This window comes from Gasterosteus aculeatus, chromosome 1 (genome assembly GCF_964276395.1).
Source record: "Gasterosteus aculeatus chromosome 1, fGasAcu3.hap1.1, whole genome shotgun sequence".
In the NCBI taxonomy this organism is placed as follows: Eukaryota; Metazoa; Chordata; class Actinopteri; order Perciformes; family Gasterosteidae; genus Gasterosteus; species Gasterosteus aculeatus.
In genome coordinates, this window is record NC_135688.1 from 14504656 (window position 1) to 14531043 (window position 26388).

The window sequence follows — 26388 nt, forward strand, 5'->3', positions numbered from 1 at the left end:
TTTCTCTAAAGGAAACCTAAAGGCTTTAAAAAGGATCCTGCTCGTGCACAGTTGGAACAAGCAGCACTTAGTAACCTAATGCTAGCCCACATACTTAATGGTTTGCATTAGCTGCAAGCAATACAATTATCCCAGGTCCTCCATAATGTTGGAATAATCATTTACAAAGATGGTTACCACATGCTGGAACTGTTTTCTTCTTCTTCTCTTTCTTTTACAACCCTAATTCGCTGTTATTAATAATGAATAAAAATGCAATTTTCAGTCTGGTTGCTCCAGGGCTCTGGGAATGATTTCAATGAATATTTCAGCACATTATTTTAATCATGGCTCCACATATGCAGGGAGGGGGCTTGTTTTATAGGCTCATGCCTCAACCGCCCCAAGACCCCGATCATTAAACCCCACGCTGTCTGCGTCAAGGTTCCTACCTTTGATTTACAAGAGTTGTTAAAAAACATTGTAAAGAAGAAGGCAAGCTGTGCCATTTATACTTGTAATTTGATGCTGTATTTGTTAATGGGAGCGCATGTGATTTATGTATGCTGTGGCTGCTGCGGCTCCTTGCTGTTCTAATGCTATAGACTTTACCAGAGGTAACATTACTGGACCCGTGCAGAGCATGCCACTAGTCCTAATAAATCTGCTATCTAAAGGCCTGATTGTCCTCCTCAAGATGTTTTCCCCTGATAAGGAAGTGGCTGCTGTAATCAGACCATCAGTGAAGGGTGTGTGCTCCATCTAACCTGCCTGTCTTCTTGTCTCTCTCGTAGTCAGCTGCACGACTTCTGGCGACTCGACTACTGGGAAGATGACCTGCGGCGGAGGCGGAGATTTGTCAGAAACCCATTTGGATCCACCCACTTAGATGTCACATGCAAGTCACTGGTGGAGTACGGTGAGTCTTGGTTCTTTGAGTAGTATTGATGATTCTTTTTTTTCTTTTTTTTTTTTTTAAAGCCATCAGAAAACTTGCGCAAATGTAGAATATCAGCATTGCTTTAAAGCAGAACAGACTGTTTAGCATATAAGCATATTGCTTAGTGGAGTCATTTTTATAGGTGACATATTTATGAGTCCTATAAATCGAACATGACACATACATTTTATTGCACTTTTTTATTTCCATCACTACATGTAGAAAGAATTGTGTTTCTACCTTTTATTGTTTCTTTTTTCACCATTTTTTTTTTTTTTTTTGAGCCGAGCGTTCTTTCAGTGTCCCACCACCTCAATGTTGGGCAACACCAACCTTCAAAGGGAAGCTGCTTTTCCAATGAAGCACCAATGGCCTTTCTCTCCCATCTGACTGCGGCGCATGGGCCGGTAACTGCGTGGTTGGCGGTTCGAACCTTGTATTAAGTGTCCCTGAGCAAGACACTTGACCCCAAACTGCCTTACTGTGCGCCTTAACTGCAGCACACTGGGTTTAATGCAGAGAATAATTTCCCCATGGGGGCTAATAAAGGATACGTTCTTCTAATCATATAGCAGAGCTAATTTATTTACAGTACATGGACAAATGCATTGGTTCTGAAATTGAAGGAGTAAGCACCTAATTTACTTTTTAGCAAACATTCAATGCATTTTGGTGAGGGTAACCTGCCGAGTTACAGCGACACATGAATACTCATCACAAGGTTCGCTGATCCCTGGTTGATTCAGTGTTTGGCTACTGAAGCTGGCCGTGAGTCGGTTTCAGGATTGTCTTGCTGCTTTGCTGGCTCTGCTACTGCTGTATGAATATTGTGGCAGCACTGTGGATAAACGTGTGCCAGATGCTGCTTGAGCTGCAGGTGGTCCACATTTAAGAAACGCATGCCATAATTGCACCGTCTGCTTTAGATTTTGCTATGGTTCCATAGTTTTTTGGGTATACGCTAATTCATGGGCTTTTTTGTGACATGTTGATACTGCTGGGTTCAATTGCGACAACTTGAAACACTATTTTCAAACCTGCTTAGAAAAATATGGAAACAGGTAAGTAAACTTTGGTTTTGTCTGCAAAGACATTTCATTGCATCAACAATGCCTCAATAGATGTTATTTCTCAGCATGAGTCACCCAGCTTTTGGGCCATATATCCCCCGGCTCAATGCAGCGGGTGAACGCCCAATATGGAGACGTCAATTATCACAATATTTCTGACCAAATACCTCAGTATTCATATTACCACAATTTTGCAGGGTTGACCATTGGTCAACATATTTTTTACACAATTTGCACATTTTTGATTAATGCGGATATAATTAAAATGGGTAAAGACAAATAATAAAACAGCTATAACACAAATAACCTGTGTTGGGTAAATACAAATAACCAATACAGCAACATGGAACAAGCTATTGTGTTGCGATTTTTTGATGAGACAGGTGGTGCAACATAGGCTAGCTGCCTGTGGGATACCAAGTTTATTTAAAAAAAAACAATTTCCTAGGATACTTTTGAAAAGCGGGGGGAAGAATATTATAGGCAGATAAAAAGATATTCAGCCATTGTTCCATCTGCTTTGTTTTCTGGCTTCATGGGCAATTGGCCTTTTCATCTAAACTGTGTTTAAATTAGTATTCATGTGAATTATTTCCTTTGGTCATTTATGTGACAGATTTCCTCAAGACAATACTACACATACACATCATATTAGTCCATCAGATTACAATATTCCCTTTGAACTATCAGTTTAGTCTCTGTTGTTTCACGTTAATATCTCGTTTTTTTTTGTGTACTGACTTGTTGAAGTCCTGCTGACATGCAGAAGTTTTAATGAGCAGAATAATGCATAAACATGTCAAGTGAAAGGGATCGCCTGCGGTCGGATGGCCCTCCTGCTCTCGTTTAGAGGTGAGCTGCACTTTCAGGCTTTTTCTAGCAGGCTTTGATGTGGTTGCACAGCAGAGGTTTGGTTATGAGTTTAAGTGAAAGGATCTTTTGATCTTTTTTTAGAGCTTCGGTAGATTTCGTTGGCAGTTTTTTTTTTTTTTTTTTATGTACTGAGACAGTCTGTGTTTTAAAAAAAAAAGAATATTCATTTTTAATTAGCATGGTATTAAAGATGGGTCCTGTCTTTATAACCCTGGTGCAGAATCTCAGAGGTTGGATATCCATTAGTCATAACCACGTGACTGTTACCTGGATACAGCAGGGATTCTATTGAACTTTTTAGTGGGTTGCTGCCTGCTGGCTGCATGAGCCCTGAAGTAGGAATACAAAGAGGTTGTTTGAGTTGGCCCTTGGGAGTCATTATTAAAGCTTTGAAATCCGGGACTATTGGAGAACAAGTAGGTTGTCCAAATTAAATACACAGTTTCTGGTTTGACAGCAGCACATGACAGTATACGCTCAGCCACCATCTCGAGTTTTAGGAGGGCAGACTGAAGCGGATGTGTTCACAGTAAGCATCGGTCTTACAAGCCCACTTGGGGGAAATGAAAGTCGGAAGAAAAGTTTTTTTCGCCACTAAGAACATTCAGTGAGTGAGTGGCCTGTGTTGTTTTTGACAGCCAAGTCTAGCAACATTCCCCTTTTCTTGACAGAATAACGTTAGAAAATCAAAGATTATTTGCTGTTATAGAAGTAGGCCCCATGTGTTCATTATTGTGTCGATTTCCAAAAGAGATTACATGGCCAATTAAATTGACTCATTTGACGTTTTTAGAATCAAAATTCTTCCTAAAATTATTTGAGAATCCAATATTAAACAGAAAACTTTAAGAAAAATGAATTGCATATTTGCAAAGCCAGTGCACCTTCTTATAAACTTGTATGTGTCCTTGCGTGCGGTACCATGTACATTCATGAAGGCGTGTGACGGGAGATTAAACTCTGCCTTGTTGTCTATTAGCCATGTTGACAGCTTAGCCAGCACATTCTGTCTCCGCCCTGTGCCTGTAATAACCTGCCCTGTTAACAGCCCGTCTCGGCCCAGTATCAGAGTAGTATATTGTTAGGTGATTGGAATTGGGGAAGCATGAAATGGAAGTCACGTTAATATTGATCCAAGTGTTTAACGGGGTGTTTTACCTCCCGGTGTCCTTGCTGTCTCATTTTGGATGAGTGGCCTCTCTCTCTCTCTCTCTCTCTCTCTCTCTCTCTCTCTCTCTCTCTCTCTCTCTCTCTCTCTCTCTCTCTCTCTCTCTCTCTCTCTCTCTCTCTCTCTCTGTGCGAGTTGCCCCAGGCAGAGATTTGTTTTGCTCTTTGGAAGCACCAGGGTCATGATGTCATATTAAGCGCATCTTGCTTCACAATCAAATTATATTCAATTGTGACCAATGACACCCAAACATTTACTTACCTGAACATGCAGACATTAGAATGCTGCCTTTTGCTAAGGTCAGTATGGACACTGTGGTTTAGATGTGGGGTTTACCAGACGTAGCTGTTAATGTTTTGATTGGGAGAAGATGAGGTTGTTTGTAACCTCTGCACATCCCACAGCATTGAATGGAGATAATCCCCGACAGGAAGCGTCTGCACCGTATAAACTCTGCCTACGTCCAAGTTACACGGTTTACTTTTACAGTCTCGAAACACATTCTACGCAAAAGGGGTGGCTTGCAGTGTGAGGCTCACCCGCTCGCCCCCCTTTCATTTCATTTTTCAGTGCAGAGGAAAAATAAAGGGACAGAGGACAGACTTCACCCTACTGGTTATGCAATCCCATGGACGGGACTTTTTCTCTTTCCATTTGGAATGTGAAGCCCGTGGAGCGGGTGCGTGGGGAGGGCGGGATTTAAAACCGAAATAGAGTCCGGGAAACAAAGGAGCCATATTTAAAACATTATGTAGAGCTCACTTTATATGGACCCGGTAATGACTGCTCAAAACACTGATTATACTCTAAGGTAGTGTAATAAATAAGCTGTGGTGCTGGGGCTTACACTAATGCATGTTATTTACAGCCATCTGTCACAATGAGACATAACCGAGAACAGTTACTACCGGGGTCCAGAGTTTAAGCTCTTTTACCAATGTTTGTTAAGAAATAGGTCGAGATAGCGGCGTCAAACATGTGTCTTGTCATGTCAATTGACAAACATTCATGGGTTTCTACAAGAGGTCGCCCCTATCTTGCTTCCTTTTCCATCGTCGTCCAGATCACAGCAATTCAAGAAAACCTTTTTAGGTATTTCGTGTTTTATTTATGGTTGTGTGTGAACTCACTAAAAGTGAAACATTAAGTTGGGGATTTATTTTTGTAGAGTGACAGTGAAGTTGTTGGACCTGGGTGTACAATACACAGGGGACTAGAGCGAGCGCACGCTCGCCGGCTCCACTGAGGCTGTAAAAATGGAAGGGCGATGCCAGCGTTGCAGTACGAGAAACATGGATACTTGGCAAAAGTATTGTGGTCTATTAAATGGCCTTTCAACTCTAATGTATTCCATACACAATGGTGAAACACTGGCACATTTCCAAAGGTCGGAGACTACAACTGAGATTATAAAGTCTACTGAAATAGATTTTCTAAATACAATCACATAAATTTATGAAGCTAGGTTATTTACAGTAAAAGAAACTCATGTCGGAAACTTGATTCAAGCACCAATAAGAATGACTTATTTAGTGCTTATAAAACCCCCATTGGCTCAATGTCTGGGATTAGTCACACAGATGACATTGTAAAAGAAATCAAATAGCGGTCCCCTGACAGCAGGTTCTTGTTGTTTTTGATGTAGATGTTTTGAGCGTATGTGAAAAATGTTCCACAGCTAACAATCCGTAGACGCCAAGTCCTGACCAAGGGTCCTTGATGAACCCCAGTGATGAGAGCCCGGGGGCGTCCTCCATTGGTCCCAGCCGGCAGGTCTTCATCAGCCTCCAATGGGGTCATGAAAGCTCTGAAATGCACTTTACTGAGTGTAATTAGTGCACTCTCAGGCAGTTTTAACTCAGTGATTGAACAAGAGGACCCGCGAGACTGTTGATCCTGGCACTGTTCCTGAGTGGCTTGAGAGGATTAAATGAAACCTCTGTGATTTCTTTTTTTTTAATCGTTATTTGATATCTCCAGAAGTCTGAGTCGGTGGCTTTGGATGGACTGCTCAATTTGTAATGTTAATCAGATGGATGGTAGTTGGCGTCATTGCACAGGGACAACATCTAGGAAAACTTTTTAGAATATAAACGTAGAAGAATTCTCATACCAACTGTTACCAATAAAGTTTACAATGGTCAGTATTTGATGAGTATATGTACCTACGTAATATCAACCCCAGCCTGCACTTTCACTTGAGGCCACTCATATTTTATATTTTACGAGTTATTTCAAACACTGCAGGGGCCATTTTCTTTGTTCTGTCACTTAGTGGTCAACATTGAACACGTGAACGTGTTTGAAGTCCCGCTGCCCAACGAGTCCTTCAACAGTGACGAATGGGGACGCTTCTCTCAGAGACACACTTTTAATGCGAGTGTCTCACAGTCAACGGGCTATCAGTCATGATAAAATCGCTTTTCATGTCAGCACATTTTTTCCTTCATCTCATAGCTCTTCATCTCGCCTTATTTATGACCGTATTACTTTGTCAGTGAGAACAAAATTGGACTGTGGGTGAAGATGCCCCCCCCCCCCCCTTCGCCCTGCTCGAAACAGTCCACGTTGGTCATTTGCGTTTAGAAATCAGTATCGTTTATTTGGTTTGCTCAACCCCACACAGGCTCGCCAATCAGAACTGCGGCCTGTCTGCTGAACTTTCCCTCGTTCACTCCGAGCGTAATGATGGTTTACAGAATCACAGTTTTAAATTTCAGTCTTTTTTTGCTTTGATCTCTGACCGCCGGCTGGCCTTTGGCTTTAACATTACGCAGAGTTTGTGTTGGAAATGCACAGCCTTCTTTCCTCCGTCTGATGAAAGCACTCCAGATACGAGACAGAGCAGGAAGCAGACTTTTTTTTCTTTTTTCTCAGCAGCAGTGTTGACAACAGTCAAATGTGACCTCTTTAAGACAAGGTACATGTTCCTCAGGGGAAGGAGAGGCAAATTAAGAACTGTGCTGAAATGAAACATGTCAGGCGGGTGTCAGCCGCCTCCCATGTCTTCATATGTGTTCCTTTCATACGCACAAGTTTTTCCTCCGTTTTCATATACGTTGGACTTCAGAAAAGGGAAATTCACGTAAACGTTGTGAGCAGCCGCGTGGCAGGCGTTTGTCGGCAGGTAGAGGCTGATAAATGTGTAGTGAGACCTCTTTGTTTTGCAGGATGTGTGAAGACATCGTTATCAGCGAGCTCGCTCCACGACGGCCACGTGAGGACGTCCCGGTGCAAGCAGCCTCCTAATTGTAATGTCTGTTCGGTTCCACTCTTGTCAAGTCTCCAAGCGCCGCGAATGAAATCTCTAATCGACTGCGAGTGTGGGATGTATTCCCCGACTCAGCTGTTGGTCTTTCAAGATACAGATAGTGTTTCATTCTTGACCTTGTGTTAAAATAAAAAGCTGTGACACCTCTGATGTTCAGCCGTGCGTAATGTATTCAGTGAAGGAACATGTGCCGTGACATTCTTTCATATCCTGTGGCAAGTACATAAGTGAGCATCTCATTTCAGCTTCATCTTGCACATATTATGTGTTTCGTACAGAGGTCCTCCATGGTTTAAGCCTTTTTATTTATTTGACTATATGTTGTGTATTATGTTTTAATAACTCATAAAAGAAGACTTTGGTTTGTACTCGTGGATACGTAAACGCTTGATTAGAATAAACCTATTTAGCTAATACTTTGCTTCGGGAATGTGGTTATTTTTTTCTTTTAAACTTATTTTGAAAATACTTCTGATTCATTTATTGGTGTTTGTTTTGTGTGGCGGGGAGTGTGGGGATGAGTGCTCTGGAAGGGGTTTTTTTTGTTTGCATTTCTCCTACTAAATAAGTTATGTGATTTCATTTGTTTTTCACTGAAATGTACTTCATATTGTAAATTGTATTCCCTGTCCTTGCATTCGAAGCGGGCTCTTCCTCAGTCAGTAAGTGCAGAAAGTCATACTTACAGGATAGAACAGTATTGCTGGACTGAAATGCATCAAATGAACCTGCGATTATCAGGAAATGGGTGATAGTAAATACTACAGCCAGGTGCTCCGGTCCATTTAAGTGTTTATGCACTGAAGTGACCTATTCTGAGATTAGCTCCAAAGGTCGGACTGCAATATTTAGTCTTTTCTCTTCCCCACAATTGTTTTGACAGGCGCAGAGGAGGGCGAGGTGGTCCAATTCAAGAAAGTCTTCCGGAGCCAAACTGTGACAAGCCAGAACCCCGAGACGGAGCTGATGCTGGAGGGAGACGAAGATGCCGTCAGCCTGCTGCAGGAGAAGGAGATGGACAACCTGGGTGGTAAGTCGGCACACCAGCACCTCCGTCCGACCCCAGACTTATCGTCATTATATTGTTCAACTGAAAGGGGAAACTTTGTCCACTGTTTAATTCTCTATTATTACTATATATCTTGTGTATTTGAGTTCACAGGTTGTTTCCTGCAGTTCACTATCGATGTAGTTCTGGACTCTGTGTTCTAATCTGGACATCGTTGCTTTGCTTTGACAGCGACATAATGTGTCCTTCTCGGTTTTGTTTTGGATCTTGTCAGCACGGTTCCTTACCGAGTGTTTTTCTCCAGCGGAAAGTCTTCTAAAGTTAAACTAATACCCGGAATATAATCAATCCAGATATGTCATATTTAGGAGGAGTCACATTTAGGTTTTCTCAAACTATCAGTAATTAAAGTGCATGTGAACCACTCTGCATGCTATTGCTTAACTTAATAATATATTGGTATTAAAATTGTTATGCCCTGGTCTAGGGAAGCCCGAGCGCCACCTATCCGTGGCGTTCCCTTGCCCACCCACACAAATAAGCTCCAGTGCTGCGGGAATACAGATGTATGTTTGTGTCTTCAGAGGGGAAACACCATTCAAAAATCTATTTATACAAATGAAGTCATTGTGTTTAGTTCATGTCATTGAATTGATGTTGTACTAACTTAAATACTAACAGAGCATTGTTAATCAATAGAAGGTCTGAAGGCCTCTGTGAACGTATTGTAATCACAGTGATCCAGCCTATACGACACCTGATGACGCATCTCTTCTTAATTCAATCAGATGCTGTGTTCCATCACTAATTCAAAGCCTTATGTATTAATATCACTCGCACAATAACATCTGTGAATATGGATATAAATAAAGTATTGCGACATAATCAATCAACAAATCCTTCAAAAATAAATTATTTTAGTTAATCAAACTCTGGGATTGTATTTTACTACAAGATCACATTTGTTCAATCCTTTTAATGGAGAATCCTACGGCGATCCGGTTTCCTTATTGAAAGAAATAAAATCTGTTGTATTTTAACTCGACCTAGGAACTTAGGAGTTTGCCAACAACCCACCTGCCTGTGTGTGTTTCCACATCGATGTGAGATTTTTAAGGGAGAGCAGAAACCAATGAATTATGCTGCGGTCAAACTAAGCTTCCTCTCATACAATTGATAATCATTATGGGTTGAATGGCCATTAACATTTGGGGAATGACAAATGAAATATTGTATCTTTTGAGTCATTGTATCCAAGCTCTAATACCTAAGCTGACACAAATCCGTCAATCTATGCAGTTTACTCCCAAGGCCATGGTGGCAAAAAGATCCTTCACAAAGAGCCATTATCTTACACTATCACGCCAACCGTCATGCTTTTCAAGTAACTGCCGTGAGTTTTTATTCGTTCAGATATCCAGATTCCACTCGAGTTTTGAGTGTAGATCAGGAATGGTGACTCACATACTGATCAATAAAGCCAAATCTTCACCGTCTCATAACAAATCATAACAACATTTGTAGTTGGTGTTTTTAAAGCCTCATGATGCAGCCTGTTTGTAGAATATAAAGTAATACTCCTTCCTGGCAGCCATCAACAATTCTAATAATAGCATCTTCTGTCCAGTGACGACGATAAAAAGAAGCAAAGAAGTGAAGGTTTCTCTTCTAATGCGGAGAAGTGTGGGCCATTGTTGTTGACAGCTGTTGTCACTAGAGGTGGGCTTTTTGGGGGGGGTTGTTTGCTACTTCCATCCATCCATCCATCCATTGTCAAACCGCTTATCCTGCACACAGGGTCGCGGGGGGGCTGGAGTCCGGTTGTTTGCTACTTCACACTATGGAAATGAACATTCAATACATTTTTAGCTCTTGGGCTGATGTGTTGTGTATGCAAAATGATTTTTCAACAAGTCTAATGTAGAGATGCTCCTATTCACAGATAACTTACTAATACCAGCTAGTTTCAAAATTAACATTGAAATTGGAATTGTATTCGGAATCAATTGTTATGGATTTTGTTTCTGCAAAATAGATCTGTAGACCTGCATCCATTCCCTGTAGTTATGATTGCTCAGTTTATGAGGCTCAGGCTAAACCAGGGCGATGCTGAGCAGTGAAATCCCCTCTAAGACCCGACAGATGAATCTCAGAGGAGGACGCTGACCCCTCCTCTTTGTCCCCGTGCCAGCAGGCAGCCCAACACTCCACGGCCAATCGGAAGCGCCAAAATACAATAATGACATGGTACAAAACAAATGCTTAAAATTTGTAATATTTAAAATTAGCATATCTTGATATTTGCCCTTTCGGAATAAGTGCTGGATTTTAGTATAAAGATACAGATCTATTTATATATCTATGTTGAGTTCATGTTCTTACCAATAGGGGAGCTCCCTCACATTGTAAGATGCGGGTTGGTTGGATGCACCGTGTGTGTTTGGCCTGTGTCTAATCTCAGGCATGAACGGCCCTAATGAGAGATCTGGGACTAGATCCCTGTCAACAACAGGGCTCCTCCTGCCAGCCTTTGGGCCAGTGAATGCTGCTGGTGCCAAAGGGGCGTTGCCTGCACTCCAGGGCCCAGGCTGTTGTGATAACTGAACCTATGATTAGTTTTGCTCCCCCGTAGACATTGAAAATGCTGTCAGGGCTTGCATTAAATTTGCCTTTTATATGCACATATACTGTCTGCAGAATGACTGTGTGGTTTAGCAGCCACAACCATTTTCTTCTGCCTTGATTTAGTCTTTCTGTATCCATTTTAGTCCCCATTCACATTACTGATCCCGTGAGTGGTGACATGTTTGCATAAATGTTGTGTTGGGTTTTCCCGGTTCTGGATGGGTAATCTCAGGAAAATAAGATGCAGCAAGACAGGTGTTTTTTCTTTTCTGAATATCCATGGCAAATAGTATCAAAACAGCCATGCTCACTTTATAATTGTTACTAAATATACAAATATGTTTTATCTTATGTACATGTTTTTAAATTATGCTTCAGCCTTAATAAATCTGTGGAACAGATTTTCTCAAACTTGTACTAGATGTTGTTGAAAGAGAACTGCTTGGTTTGAAAACGGGGAGAAGAGAGACCACGGCTTCGGTTCCCAAATGAACCATAAACCACTGCAGATACTCAACATAATGGCTACAGCTGTGTGTGTGTGTGTGTGTGTGTGTGTGTGTGTGTGTGTGTGTGTGTGTGTGTGTGTGTGTGTGTGTGTGTGTGTGTGTGTGTGTGTGTGAGTGTGTGTGTGTGTGTGTGTGTGTGTGTGTGTTTACATGTATAAGTCAACATGCACTTGTTTGAAAGTGAATGATAGTGCTCAGGTGGGCAAGTAACCCATTTCGCTTATTCCTCCTCATTATGTATAAAGCTCTCTGTCCAGTTGATATAATCTCCTCAGCAGTTCTCCCAAACTCCCACCACACCTTACTTTATTAAATTGTTGGTGATTTGCTAAATATTTATTGTCCGTCCTGTTAAAATAGCCAACAGTATATGTATGTATGTATGTATATATATATATATATATATATATATATATATATATATATATATATATATATATATATATATATATATATATATATATATATATATATTTGTGTGTGTGTGTGTAACTTGCCCTTAATTTCATTATGCTTGTGTAAACATTTTAATACCATATAGCCTAATTATGTAAAAATCCCGGAGGGATTACTGCCTAATCCTCTTCCTCCACATGAGCATTGGATGCTGTGGTTTAATGCTTCAGGCTGGTGTCTTTCTCTCTTTGTAGCCCTTCAGCCCTGGAAGTGTTATTTTTAGTAAGAGGTAAATAGGCTGATACTTTAAAGCTTTGATTTAAAATAAAGACGCTCTCCTCAATTCACCAAAATAATTGCTACATTACATATTTCTTAATGGCTAGCAAATGAACGCTTGAAACGTATTTACTTGTTCTTCTTTTGTGAATAGACTGCAGTGAACATTATTAGCAGTAAAAAAAAAAAAAAAAAAAATCCAATAAAAGGATTGCAACTGTATTCACCCCCCGTAAGAAGCGTGTAAGCAGCGTGTTCTGATAGCATCAGCAGATCCGGATCACCGTTAATGGACCCGAGCAACGCTGAGAAAACCACCAGTATTCCTGTAACACTATCGGCTATAATTGGCCGAGGAACGCAGATTAAGATTGATGAGACGTCCAAGTGGCTCCTTGGAGTTTAAGGGATCGATAAATATCCCGATTCCGAGAGCTTTCGTTCGAGAGCAAACCGACGCACTGTGACGGTGCTGCGCAGCGACACGGACCCGAGAACATGGAGGATGAGGCGGAGGAGGAAGAGGGGGATGGGGGGGGGGGGGTAGTACACAGACGTGATCACTATCAGCTGGCCGGGTCACAAAGCCGCCTTTTTAATTGCTGAAAAGTTGTGAACGAGCTGGTAGTTTGTTTTCCTTCCTGTCTTAACCGTTGTGTGGCTGCAAGTAAAACAACAGCTTATTTTGTTTTATGTGCGAGTCCCTTTGTCGGGCGTCTTGTTTTGGAGCAGCCTGCGTATCAGTGACCTAAATTCCTGTTTCAGAACCGCCGTGCAAAGCGCTTTATGGTCTTATTACTATATGCAAAGGATTCGTTTTATTTGTCTATTGATACCGATGGCTGTTGGCGCTTCGATCAGATGCCGTCATGAAGCCATCAGGCTCAACTCCCATTCCAATGCATTTATGCGTTATGACAAAAACCGGTTCAAATGCCTTTGTTTTCTGGCCTCCCATAGTGGTGTCCACATTTAGACTTTTACGGGGCTTTCACGATGAAATCTTTTTGGATAATCGACATGAACACACGTTTTTATTCCCTGACCATGTGGCGGTACAGTGTGGCGCAAGCAGAGCGTTGGTACCACATTGATCACGATGTGTGTTATCCGCCTCTATTAGTTCAACATAAATATTACCTTTCATTCTATTGTGTGTTCCTAACTTTGTGTAGGCCCAGTGGTCCTGAGCAGCCCGGCCCAGCTCGTTGCACCCCTCCTGGTGGCCCGGGGGACTCTGTCCATCACCACCACTGAAATCTACTTCGAGGTGGACGAGGATGACCCCGCCTTCAGAAGGGTCGACTCAAAGGTAAGTAACCTGTAAGCACGTGTGCAGCCCGCGTTTAAAGCTCTCACTTTGGCTTCCGAAGGGTTTAGATCCTTGGGATTGTTTTTTTTCTTTTCACTGAAACTCGCCGATATTTGTATTTTAAAAGCACAATGAAAACGAAAACGCGCAGGTGGGACTAAGCCTGCACGACGTGCCCTGTCCTGATTTTATTAAATGGCATGTGCTATGGGTTTTATTGTAATTAATTCCACTGCATGTGTTTACACCCAATGCATTTTGTGTGCATTTTTTATTTTCGCCGTGCAGGTATATGCACGCACATTTCTTGCACATTGCGTGATTAGGATTTAAGCAAACTGGTCGGAGGGGTTCCCAAAATAAAAGATCCATTTGTAATCTTATTGCTTGGCATTAGGCCTACTGTCCAAAACACATTTGAGAAAACCATAATGGGACACGAATATAAAAACAGCTTGTTTTATTAGCTCTTTAAATTAAATCCAAAACAGAAAAAAACAGATCACAGATGTTATAATCCAGTGTATTTCAAGTGCATTTTTTTCAATTAAAACTGTACTATATATATATACTTTATATATATATATATGTATGTTATCATTTTTTTCATGTAGGCCTAAGCATGGTAGGGATCAACAACAACCAAACATGTCCGAGTACTTTAAATAATAATTCAAGTAAATAGATGGAATGTTTTCAATGTGGCAAATGTTGTACGCCTATCAAAATGTAAACTTTCAAAAATTAGACAATGTCAGACTACCACTGATGCAAGTATAAATTAATAACGGGTCTAACAGAAAAATATAAAGTTCAGAAGTAGATTTAAACAGGTGGATCCTATTTACGTGTCACAGAACAACACTCACAATTTGCAGACCACTTGAATCACAATCTATGAATATATTTACAGTATAAAATGTACATATGCGTATTTGTACTTTTTTTTTCCAAAGGCTTGTCAGTTTGCTTTATTTTAAAGCATTTAATTAAGGAAATGTAGAATGTAGGAAACCATGTGGCATGGAGAGAAAATAAACCACTGGTGGCTTCCTGAATTAATGTTGGAATAATTTAAATCTGCTAAATATCGACACCACCAAAAGGACGCACGGGGGTAAATTGGAAAACTCAACTGTCATAAAAATCATTTTGAAACCGGCTTGGTCCAAACCCTAACAGAGGACAGTCGCATTTCACCTTAAAAGACTTTACAAATGGGTTGTAGTATTTTTCTGTACGTTTTAAGAGCTCGCTGTGGCCGTTTTCACCACAACGTTTTAAGACGAGGTAAACTAACGCATTTTTTATTATTATTATTATTATTTTTTACCTCAGAGTTTCTCCAAGCTTTTGGGGTTGGTCAGTATTTCTCTCGCCAGTCGCCAGGTCTGTTTGGCCGCATTCTCTAGAGCAGAGTGAGGTTTCCCCTGAAAAAGGTCTAAATTAGGCAGGAAATAATGCGGGCACCTTCTGCACTGCAAACACGAAATGAGCTGCAATAGTATCCCGTTGAGGCGGTCGCCGAGGCAGTTCTCGTCCCAGTCCGACTCCCTCGGGTGCTTCTCGCACTCGTAGGAAACCAAAGTTTTCATGTGGTAGTTGTTCAGCGGCGTCCCGGGCAGCTCGAGGTGACGGTCGCGCAGCGTTTTGAGGACCGACAAGCACTTCTTCCTGCACCCGCCCAGGATGAGCCGGTTCTCGGCCTCGGCGAACTGCAAGACCCAGGCGTCGCTCTCCGCCGAGCTCTGCTTGCCGTTCAGGGAGTAGCACTCTTTGGACAACAGATTGAAACCCTCCGCCTTGACCTCCGCCACCCGGTTCGGTCCCGGCCAGGGGATGTGCGGGAGAGGCCAGTGCGCGGCGCTCCGCGGCCAGATCCCGGTGCACTTGAAAGCCGGCGTGATTTGCACCACGTACCTGTCCCTGATGCGCAACTTCACCTCGCTCGTGTCGGCGACCATTTTGACAACGTCCCTGAAGCTGCATTTATCCACCGCCTGCGCCACCAGCGTCTGGAACCGCGAGCGGATCTTGCGCGCCGAGAGGTAACCCGAGGCCGTTATGAACTCGACCCAGAGGGACATGCTTCTCTTGCGGCCGTCGCTGAGCTTGAGCACGGCGCAGCCCGGGAGAGAGCCGTCGTCCACGAAGTTGAACACTCCCATCTGATTGAGGTAGAGCACCACCTCGAACTCGTTGGGCGAGATGACCTCCAGTCCCTCGAAGCGATTATCCATCTCGCTGAGGGAGCTGATGAAGCGCGGCTCCTGCACCTCGACCTCCTTCAGGACATCCGACACCACCTTGCACACCTCCCGGATGGACTTGGAGATGGCGGCTTTTCGAGACTGGCATTTCTCGTTGTAGTATTTGTTGAGGTGGTACACCAACTTTGCCTGGGCGGCTATCATGTTTGGGCAGAGATCCGGGTTGTACACCGGAGTCTCGCAGTAAGCCGAGGGATCCAACGCGGCTGTTTGTATGGGAGCCAATTTTAGAGAAGAAAGAACGCTATTTAAAAAGAAAAAAAAGCGTCTATTTATAAGACAACTATTTTAAAGCAGCGCTCAGAGCACATGCGTTATAATCATATCATAACATGCGCTGCTGCTGTGCCGCAAAACCGCATTGAAGTGCACGATGCAAGTCCTCCGATCTGTCAGGGCGGCCCTGTTTAGAAGTCCATTTCTAGCGTTGTGAGGTTCAGTCGCCCGAAGAATACCTTTTTTTTTTTTTTTTTAGTTTCTCTCTGATCACCGCGCCAGTTTGGAGTCCGCGTAATTGCGCAGAGTGGAGTGTTCCCTCCAGACGCAGACACCCGGCGTTGCTGTGTTTTACAACCGGAGAGAGACACGCACACACACTCTTTATTATAAGGGAGGAGTTGAAACCCAAGACGTCCAATCACCAGCTGATGCGTCACCGCTTCCCAGTTTATCGAAAACAAATTCCTCCCCGGGTGCTATATACGAGTAAAAAGTACAGGTAGGAGCAGTATATCGAGGAGCGGAAGTACATCTACGTATTTCGAGAGGAGGGGGGAAAAAAACAGCAATTTCACTGCGTTGCTTTCCTTGGACTCTATCTGCTGCTTTTAAGTCCACTATATTGAATCATGTATGAAACAGTAGGTGTTAAGTATTTATGTGTTTACGGAATTTAAGTTGGACATATTATTCGAATATTTTCTTTTTTTCAAGAAAAATGTCATTTTTATTTATAAATTGAGTTTGTCTCATTTTTGCGTTTTGTTTTTGAAGCAGACTGTTGTGAAATCACTGTTGTAATTATGAAAATATTTTTTAACGAGACGTTTCAGGGTTGGTTCAATTAATCGAACAGCCTGGTAACGGTCTTATTTGAGGGAGATTAACACCGTATCTGCTATTTATGTTTTGCATTGTGATTCTGTTTGACGGGATCATTATCGTGGCTGCGATAATAGTTCATATCTTGAGTTTACAGTTCGAGCTGATTTTACCGTGCAGATTGTTTTTACTCGTTTATTGCACAAGCCTATTGCATAGGTAACAAATCCATACGCAGCTATTGCATTCATGTATTTTGTAATGTACATTAGAATAAACTTTTTTTTTTCTGACAATATACAGTAGGTCTATTTAATTATTTATTGCATGGCTCAAAACCACACTAACCAATATACTAATGAATATTATATATAAATGGTTGTCAATCTGCCAAAACTAAAATGAATGTAATGTAGATTATTTTGAAAATGCTTGTAATTTTGAAGTTGTTTTTGCTTTCACAATAAATATTAATAATTTCATGTTGCTGGATCACATTGATATCTTACAAAATGTTGTAGTTAATTAAATGTTTTTCTTAAACAACAAGATTAAGATACAAGCAACAAGAAGAAGAGCTGTAATGTTAAAATCAGAGAAAAAAAGGCACACGTTGGTCTGATATCAGCGATTCCAAATAAAGAGATCTTGCCATACATCCTCTCTGGCTCTCATTGCACTGGCACTCCATCTCACCAGGTACAGCTCATGCTTTGAAGAGGACTTCTAAAAGATAGAGCTGCACGGATCACATAAGGAACACAAAGACATTTACATTCATCTCTGCTCTATCAGAACTACATACGACCAGACATTATGAGGGCAAACTGGCACTCGTCAGCTCCGTCTCGCTACAAGCATGCGGCTGAGCGGGAGGTGGCGTGTGTGTGGGAAGGACCCTGATAGATAGGTGACTCCCATTATCAGCACAACCTTCTGTCTCGGACCCACTGCCAGTAGCCAGTGTTCATTTCACACTGTTACCAGGCAGAAATTAAAGACAAGAAGTAGCATCTTTTTGTTCCTTGTTTTTTTTTTCCTTTACAAAAATTAATTAATTTAAATGAATTTACGAAATTATGTCTACATGGTTGACACGTCACATTTGAGTCTAAAAGAAATTCATAGAACCGAAAAAAAGATGTCTATTTTTGTGTGTGTGTGTAATATATCATTTCTGGAGACCAAATAATGGAGTGTTTTCATGTGGTGAGAGGTAACTCAAAGCCTCTTGCCCTTTGAGGCTTTGATAGTCTTTCCTCTCACTTCACTGTCTGTGGCACTCAGCAGGTACTTGCCTTTTATTGAAAACAGACCAGCCTCACTTTCCTGGAGATATCTCCAAATCAAGTTCCACCTCTTGCGTTTGGCCATATGTATTTGCTATAGAAGGAGAGGGTCTCATTGTGATGATCACCTCTTAATCCAAAGCGTGTGGCTGCAAGGAGTAACTCAACCTGCTCTGCAGTCCCAAGACGCCAGCAGTTGTCAGGTCTTGCTAAGACAATCAAATCTTCTTAGCAATATCCATCCATACCATTACAACATTACCAGCTTTGTTTCTCCATTCGACATCCCGCTAGGCTATTGGAGGCCCTCCAGTGTGATATATGGGGCTGTGATTCCAGCACAGGCCTATTTCTGACCCTGCCAAATGTATGCACGATGGTGTAAATCAATACAGTGACTTCTACTTCCCCTAATTTCGCACGAGCATGTGACCCTGTTTTCAAGGCCTCTTTGTTTCCAGAGCATGCCTCTACACTTATTCATTTTTTTCCTCCTCCATTTTTCTTTTTCCTTTCTTAGTAAGACTGATCGTCCTGTTAACATGGCCGGCCATAAGGTCAATGGTGCTTGTCTGATGGCTGAAATGCCTTTTGATGACACCACTTAGGACAGGAGTGACCTGAAATGATATTCTACTATATGTCGCTTTATTTTAAATTTAATCTTCCAGGCTTTATGCTGTATTCACACAAATTAGTAATAGCATTGAAATAACACATATGTATTTAATATACAAATTGTTAAAATAACCTTTATTGTATGTGCAAAACAGTATGTTGTGTTAAGAATTAAATATGGTAATATTTTGAAAGAGACTCGCCATCTTTGGCTTCATCCGTGTTGTATAAACAAAAGGTTTTACTGTAAGAATTATGAAGTTTCAATTTACCCAAGACTACAAAATCAATCTGTTATTATAGCATTTAGCCGATTTAAAGCTGGATCAAGACCTTCATGACCAACAATCCTTTGACTTGGATCATAATTATGGATGGCATTTTCTGACTCTGATGATCCTATTACACAAGAACAAATAAGGTCTACTGGGTGATTTTTCATTAATATTTGGGGGTCATTTAGTTTTCTGAAGCCCTGTTCCATTCAGAGGAAGTCTACCAGTGAGCGCCCAAGCTAATATGCAGATTTAGTCACTTAAGTGGACTTAATAGGATGACATATTTCTATTTAAATCAGATTAAAAGCAGTTACACTTCAGAGAAGTGACATAAACACTGGCTCTCAAATTGTGAGAAATTCTATACTTTAATCTCATGGGATAGCCTCTCATGTTGACACATTTCCTATAATTTCATCTGTCACAAATTAAATTGTCATCGAGCTTTTTAATAATAGAACATTATTATTCCAAGCAATATGGTGTCTCTGTAGGAGGCCAGTTAATTTTTGGGCCCGCAGCCTCACTGAGGACCCCCTTTGGATTGTGTCCATTGTTTTTTTTTTACTATCCACTGTGTAATAGTACCCTCCTTTTGGAGAAGTCAGGACGCTGGACCACATTGCCAATGGCTCTCAGAGACCCTTAGTGACCACCTCAACAGGTTCACCATCTCAACCATGCCACATACACACCCGGAAAACATTAAACTTATCAGACGGAGAGGTAAATTATGAAACTTAAATGATTGTCTCAGCTTCATTTGGCCCTTCCCCCCCTTCCCCTCCGCAATATGGTACGCTTGTCAGCCTTCCTGATAAATTACATGCATGTATTTGCATGAATTTAGGAAAAATCCAAGTCTGTTTTGTTTGCCAAAGTAACAATCCAGTAAATGTCTGGTATTCTTCACAAAAGGAAAAAACGTGCCTGCATTGTTTTCAGTCCAATCTTTAGCTAAGCAGTTTAGTGCTGGTACAATGCCCTCCAGTTGTTTTATTAAGCACACAGTATAACACTTTATTTTTTTAGACATGTCAAACATGAAATGTAAACATGAAAACTGGGGCTGGACTGCGGCTGGGTAATTATTACTTTTTAGTTATTTCCTATTTTCTACAAAATCGGTAGTGTTTGGATTGTAAAAGGATGTATTGGTTTTCTGTGTAAATATGTACATGTTTTTAATTTACCATTTTGTTTATCAAAGGGAACCTCGGGACTGCCATCCCTTCTGTCGTAAAAAGGCTCCCATTCACTAGCAGCATTGTGATTAATCTTAATGTCTGTGAGATGTCTGCCATCTAAAGGTGGGCGCTGTAATCATCTGCCCACTGACCCCATGATGCTCATCTACAGCGCTCCGTGCAGCCCCCGTGTTTTATACGTCAGATTTTAAATCTCAGATTAACTGAACGCAGTTCTCTCCCACGTGTTGAATGGTCTCAGAGTAGGAGTACATTGAAGTACAGAACACATGTAGTGAAAGAATCTGTGGCATATTCTTGGTTTGGGGCTGTAATCAAATGCTGCTGCTGAGGCCTGTGATAAAATTAGGCAATGTTGTCTAAATAAGGGATGAAGGTCTCATAATTGCCAGTTCTGGAGATCTGAAGTGCCGGGTGCCAACTGTCAGAGCAAGGCTAATGATGACAAATGTCCCTCTATGCAGATTGCTGCAGCAGCACGGGTGTGCAGCTGAGAAAGAACAAGAAAAAAAAGGCACAAGGCCTAATAAGAGAAAGCCTGTGCATATATTTAATGACCTACATGGAAGCAACTGACGGGCTGCCTTGGAAAAGTACTAAAGCCTGATGCTGCTGGCATAAAATGGAGTCCCCTATAGTACCTGTGACTGACATCAATAGACGATAACCTCTATTACGAAAAGCTATTAATATGTCGTGATCAAACCAATGCAGTGAACAAATAATAAAAAACACCATCAACTCACAGTTGCTTGTAGGTGTGTCACGGGGATTTTTAAATGAAAATGTGTCATGTTGGAAAAGTAGTTTAAGGTAAACTGCTCTAGTCGGAGCAAGGATCAGCATCGCCCTCATGTTTAGTTTTCCTTATTAGCTCTTCCTTGGTCATTATTGTGCAAGTTGGCAACTTTTGGTGGAAAGATAAATGGCCTGTTACTCTGTGGCTCATGTACGAAATAACAGGCTGTTGCTGGTTAACGTAGCTAAACTGTTGTTGGTTAACATGGCTTTAAAAAAAAATGTTTTTGGGGACTTGGTTTGAACCTCCTTTGTAGCAGAGAGCCATAAATCTAATTTCTCTTACTGTGACGTAAGGCCTACGCTAATAAAAGAGCAAACCCAGAGTGTTGCATGGCCAGATTTCCCCAATTTGTTGCATGAATGGCTTTTGAAAGGGGTCCCTCTTTGTACAAAGGGGGGTCTCGTCTTTGTTTGGTTTCGCCCCATCTGTGTCATCTGGTGGTCTGTGCAAGAGGGCGGTGTCTCGGGGTGCTCCCCAGCGGCGATGCCAGTTGTTTTATGGACTCAGCGGAGTGGTGCCGGGAGTTCATAAGTTGGCTGTCCCATTGTGTGTTGAGCCCAGCTGACACGTGTGAATTGACTCCAGCATATTGACAGATCATTTCCATTAATGAATCGGAGGAGTCTGCCTTGTTTCACTCTGTGATTTATCCCCTTGCTTCGTCGTCCTCTGGGCCTCAGACGACTCCCACAATGACTGAACCACAAATTACTGGGTGAAGCAAATTTGCTTTGTTCGGTAGTTTTCTGCATGCGTGTACTTGGAGTGATATTTATATGTCAACTTTAATCAGGGGAATCTATATGCGTTAATCAAAATGACAAGTTTCTTATGGATTTTTTGGGATATTGAGCAGCTTTTTGTTTGCAACCACTGGTGTCTCATCGGCTCGGCCCTGATCCACCATGGCGGCCGTCCAACTTGTTCAAAGCAACAGCCACACACTGCTGATGGCGCTGGCCTCAGCCTGGCCTGTAACCCCCACACTGCTGCCACATGGAAAGGCACATTTGCACGCCACCATTTTATGCCGCTGTCACCCTCCCTTCAAGAGCGAGGAGAAAGAGGGGAGGTGAAAAGGAAAGGAGGGAGAGCGAGAGGGAGGCTCACCCTGAGCGGATGCTAGACAAAGATGGCAGCAGAGACATTTTGTCTACTTTCATTAGTTCTGGTGGGGTTGAGCTGTGCTGAATATTAGTCTGTAACTGGCAAAGCCACACATTGTGGAGCACAGACGGAGAGCATGTCACAATCAAGTCCACCCCACTTCATTTCCATCTTCCTCGCTGAAGAAGTGGGACATATGGGCCAGGCGGCCAATTGCTTATTTTATATGGTAATTAACATCCCTCAAACCGTGTTATGTGGTATATGTGTCTCTACCGTGACACGGTTTATCACATCAATTTATATATATATTTGAGAATATATATATTTACACATATATAAATATACATGAGCATGATCAGATCCCACACTATGAAAGCAAGTTGTCCTTATACTTGCTGTAACGTAAGTCATTACGAAACTTACTGGCTTTCACTCGTATGTACCGGTTTCGTTGCGAGTGTCACACAGCTGAATCCCGAACCATCTGAAATCCGTGCTGTTGTCGTGTATCGTGTATTGGTAAATTGGGACCCTTCTGCACATTGTGCGCGTTTGTTTATGGAGGACATATTCATAATCACCCACTCCAAGGCTCCTTTTTGGTGCACTACCAAAACACAGATGCTTGGTTTCTGAATCTTTTATTTAACTGAATAACAACATTTACCCAGCAGGTCCCCGATAGCTGAAACCCCCGGTGTGTGTGTGTGTGTGTGTGTGTGCGAGTGCGCGAGCGAGCGAGCGTGTTTGGGAAAGTTGTTTTGTCCTGCTGGGCTTTCATCTGTTGGACTCATTATAGTAGTCATCTCACAGGGCAGTAAAGACGCTCCGGAGACGGGCTCCCCATGAAAGAGTCATGATGGACGAAGAAGTGCTGATGTGCAGGTTTCCGCCTCGAGGCGTTCCACCTGCTCAGGAACAGCCCCAAGGCGAAAAACAACCAAGCCACTCTGACCAGACAAAGAAAGACTACGCAAGTCAGACGGTGATAGTGTTGCTCACTGGAATCTAAGTAACAATTAAGATGGATTAACTAATTAGTGAATGGATTTTCTGAATCATATTTTAATTTTTTTTCTTCTTTTTTTTTCAACGACGAAAACAAGCGGAAAAAGGCCGACGGCACCTAAAAGATGAATAAAGTCGTGGCGTTCTGCCCTGGTGATTTTCAAATGATTTTATTAGTGTCAAATCTGCAGTCTTGGCAGGGCTTGGGAGGTGTCTGCGTGCAGTAGCAGGGGGATAGCATGTCGGATGTTGACACCATCTAAAGAAGGGAGGATTAGGAGTTTACAGAGGCAGTAATATGATAGGTCAAAAGGAGGAGGCACTCCTCCGCAGCACTTGGCTCTGTAATGAATGATTGACTGGAAAAGGAGAAGCTGCCACTCGCTAGCTGAGTGCTCATCTTGACGCCTGCCGCACCGCTCCGTGGCTCCCCTTGATCACGTCTCGCTGCTCCCTTCTCATCTGAGGCACTAGTCTGCAGGGAAAAGCTGCTTTTCCCTCTTATTTTGCCTCCTAATTTACACATTTAAGACATTTTTGTTTGCTTATTTGATATTCTTTTTTTTCCTCAGTGAGTCTCTCTCTCAGTCCTACTCCCAGTATAGTTCTGAAACCAGCCCGCCCCCGCCCCCCCCCCCCACCACCTCCCCCCAACACACACTTACAACCTTCCCTTTCTCCCCTGTTTGCCTTGAGGCAGTGAACTAATTTCAGGTTCCATAATTGCGGTGTGTTGTACACCTGTCTGCTATTAATTCTCCCCTGTCTCTCATTCTCTTTCTTAATGAGATATTATTGTAATTATTGTCATTATGCTATTTTTCTCTAATTAACTTGATTGACATTGTTGTTATGGTACTATTTATTTTTTGTAATTAATGGAAATGTGTTGAGAACTCCTGGGTTAAGGCGTCGATAGTGAAACGCTGCTATAAGTGAACTCGACCCCTCGTTCGCTCATCGGCCGGCCTCAGGGTTCCCGCTCGGTGCAGAGATTGTCTCCCACATGGAGAAGGGAGCTGAGCAGCCCGCTCACCACTGAATACGGCCCTGCTTGTAGCCATTTTAAGACCATTACAACAGTGAAAGGCCACACAATGGCCGAGGTTGGGCTTTGTTTCAGGCTGTCACTTTGCCCCTGTGAAAATCAAATAGTCCTTTGCGTTGAAAGAAAAGGTGAAAAAGGTTTTGCCTACACTCCCATTTTTTGGAAAATCTTGTCTTGTTTTGAAAAGGGGAAAAAAAAGAAAGTTTTCAGTGACTTGATTTTGAATGTTATTGTTGGCGAGGAAAACTACTGGAAGGAATGCTGGAGAAAATCTCAGCTGAATGAACAACGGTGAATTTTTCTCCTTAGATGCTCTCAATCCAATTAGGAGTTTATTAAGGGTCATGCATGGGGACTTCACGCTGCCGTTTCGTTTCGGACGCCTTTGGGCAGCAGGAAGGGGCTGAAGTTGGATTGGGCCGGACTGAAGGCTGGTCTCTTTAATGTGTACTGCGGGGTCTTGTGCCCTGGTGAGTCATTGAAACTGTCTGGGGAGCACAGATGATCTTTTCCGTTATTCTGAAGTCGAGGTCGGGAGATAATCTGACACTGCGGTTGGTTTCTCAGGTGGTACCAATTACCTGATCCCTTACAAGCATTTGCTTCCCCCACATATGCCCTTCAGGTGCCTTGAATTTCTGCTAAGGGTTTAGTACATGACATCTTTTCACTGATTTTTATTCATATCAACATAATACAGCCTTTAACACTTTGGTAATCTCTTGTTTTTGGTTTCAGTATTTTACCTGGAAAACTGTAACCCTTCGTACACCTGCGAATGCTAGTAATAATGCACAAAGGATATATGGGCCTTAAAAGGGGCCTTGGTTGATCTTTAATCTCTGCCTATGAGAGGAAAAGTGGGTAGGAAGGCCCTAGAAGTGGACGCGTTCAGCCTTTGTGGGTTTGTTCACATGCTGGGGAGCTTTGAGTCTCTGAAAACCGTTTAACTCCACACGTCCTGATTCTCAAGTGCCATCATTTGGCCGCCCTTGAATCCTGTTAGGAGCCATAATTACAATTCATGCACTCCCTGCACTTCTTTTGAAGAGACATTGAGAGACGGAGAAGGCTGAGAGCGCTGGCCATACTGGAATACTGGCCTTTCATTAGTGTGAAAACTCTCTCAGAATACTTGGTTCAATGCAGGCCAACGTTTTTAGTATCCACAAAATCATGAATAATTGGGTTCTAGCATGGCAATTGTTTTAAATATGTAAATGAGGGAGTAAGCATTAGAAATTACAGGGATTGGTGCATATGGGAGTACATGAAAAAATAAATAAGATTTCCTTTGTTTCAAGTATGCAAACATTTTGTGGAGCCCATTCACTGACTTTCAAAGGGAAAGAGGAGACTGGGTGAGTATAGTGCCTAATAGGTGAGTTAGTAGTAGTTTTCATAGCTTAATCCGTTCTGAAAAGCCGAGGAGAAGAAAGGCTGCAAATGGCCCTCAGTGTTAATTCGATGTGACTTCTGTACAATAAGGGCTGTGGATCCCAGAAGCCTATTTTCAAGCTTACCTTCTTTCATCATTCTCAGCCCTTGGAACTTTTGCCTAAATGTTTCATGAAACCAAGGCTGTAAGCCCCTTTGGTATTCTCTCTTTATATCGCTTGGTTTGAGACTATTACACCATGTTCAAGGGAGAGGAGCACATACAAACAGTGAAGCTGCCTCTGCATTGTGTGAAACTCAAATTGATTTGGTACAATTGGGAGAGCACTTGTATTAAAACACACATATTGTATGGCTCATTTCCCCGCTTTCATTTTGGACTTTTGCAAATGCAAATGAGGGTTTGTTTCCCTCTTTCTTTGTGCAAAGTATTCTTTGTGGTTTTCTAAAGACCAATCTACTCATTTTTAAAAACGGATATGTGTCCTTTATTATTTATTCTTACTATGGATTGCAACACTCGATTCTTCCTGCAAAACAATTTTGTGACCCAACTGCACATAAAAACAGTACCTCATTACTGATCTGTTGTTGCAGAGCCCGCCCCCCCCCCAACATTTTGTGAACTGGGAGATAAAGCATGGCACATGATTTGGTTTGTTTTCAAAGAATCGTGTGATGATGCGCCTCAGGAAAGTGCAGTCTGAATCTCACAGCCATCCGCCGAGGATGCTTTGAGACACACACTTTCCCATTATAATAATAATGTCAGGGATATAGATACATGTTCATAGTATCATACTCTCGAGGAAACAAAGAGGCTTCTTTCTTTCCAGTGTATATTCCGGCTACACCAGATTGGGGGAGACTAGCAAGGGGAACACTGG

At 42.1% G+C, this 26388-nt stretch overlaps 2 protein-coding genes across 2 annotated transcripts in view; one reads left to right on the forward strand and one right to left on the reverse strand.

Annotated features, from left to right (window-relative positions):
- The window catches only part of nbeab (neurobeachin b), a 166413-nt gene that overhangs the window by 100554 nt on the left and 39471 nt on the right, over nucleotides 1-26388 (forward strand). The window contains exons 38-40 of the mRNA XM_078098576.1: nucleotides 774-898; nucleotides 8185-8331; nucleotides 13295-13431. Of these exons, the coding sequence (XP_077954702.1) occupies nucleotides 774-898; nucleotides 8185-8331; nucleotides 13295-13431 (409 nt within the window). The remainder of the gene's footprint in view (nucleotides 1-773; nucleotides 899-8184; nucleotides 8332-13294; nucleotides 13432-26388) is intronic.
- On the reverse strand, nucleotides 13877-17381 carry mab21l1 (mab-21-like 1). Its single transcript, XM_040170919.2, has one exon. The coding sequence runs from the start codon at nucleotides 15843-15845 to the stop codon at nucleotides 14766-14768; it is 1080 nt and encodes a 359-aa protein (XP_040026853.1). The 5' UTR covers nucleotides 15846-17381; the 3' UTR covers nucleotides 13877-14765.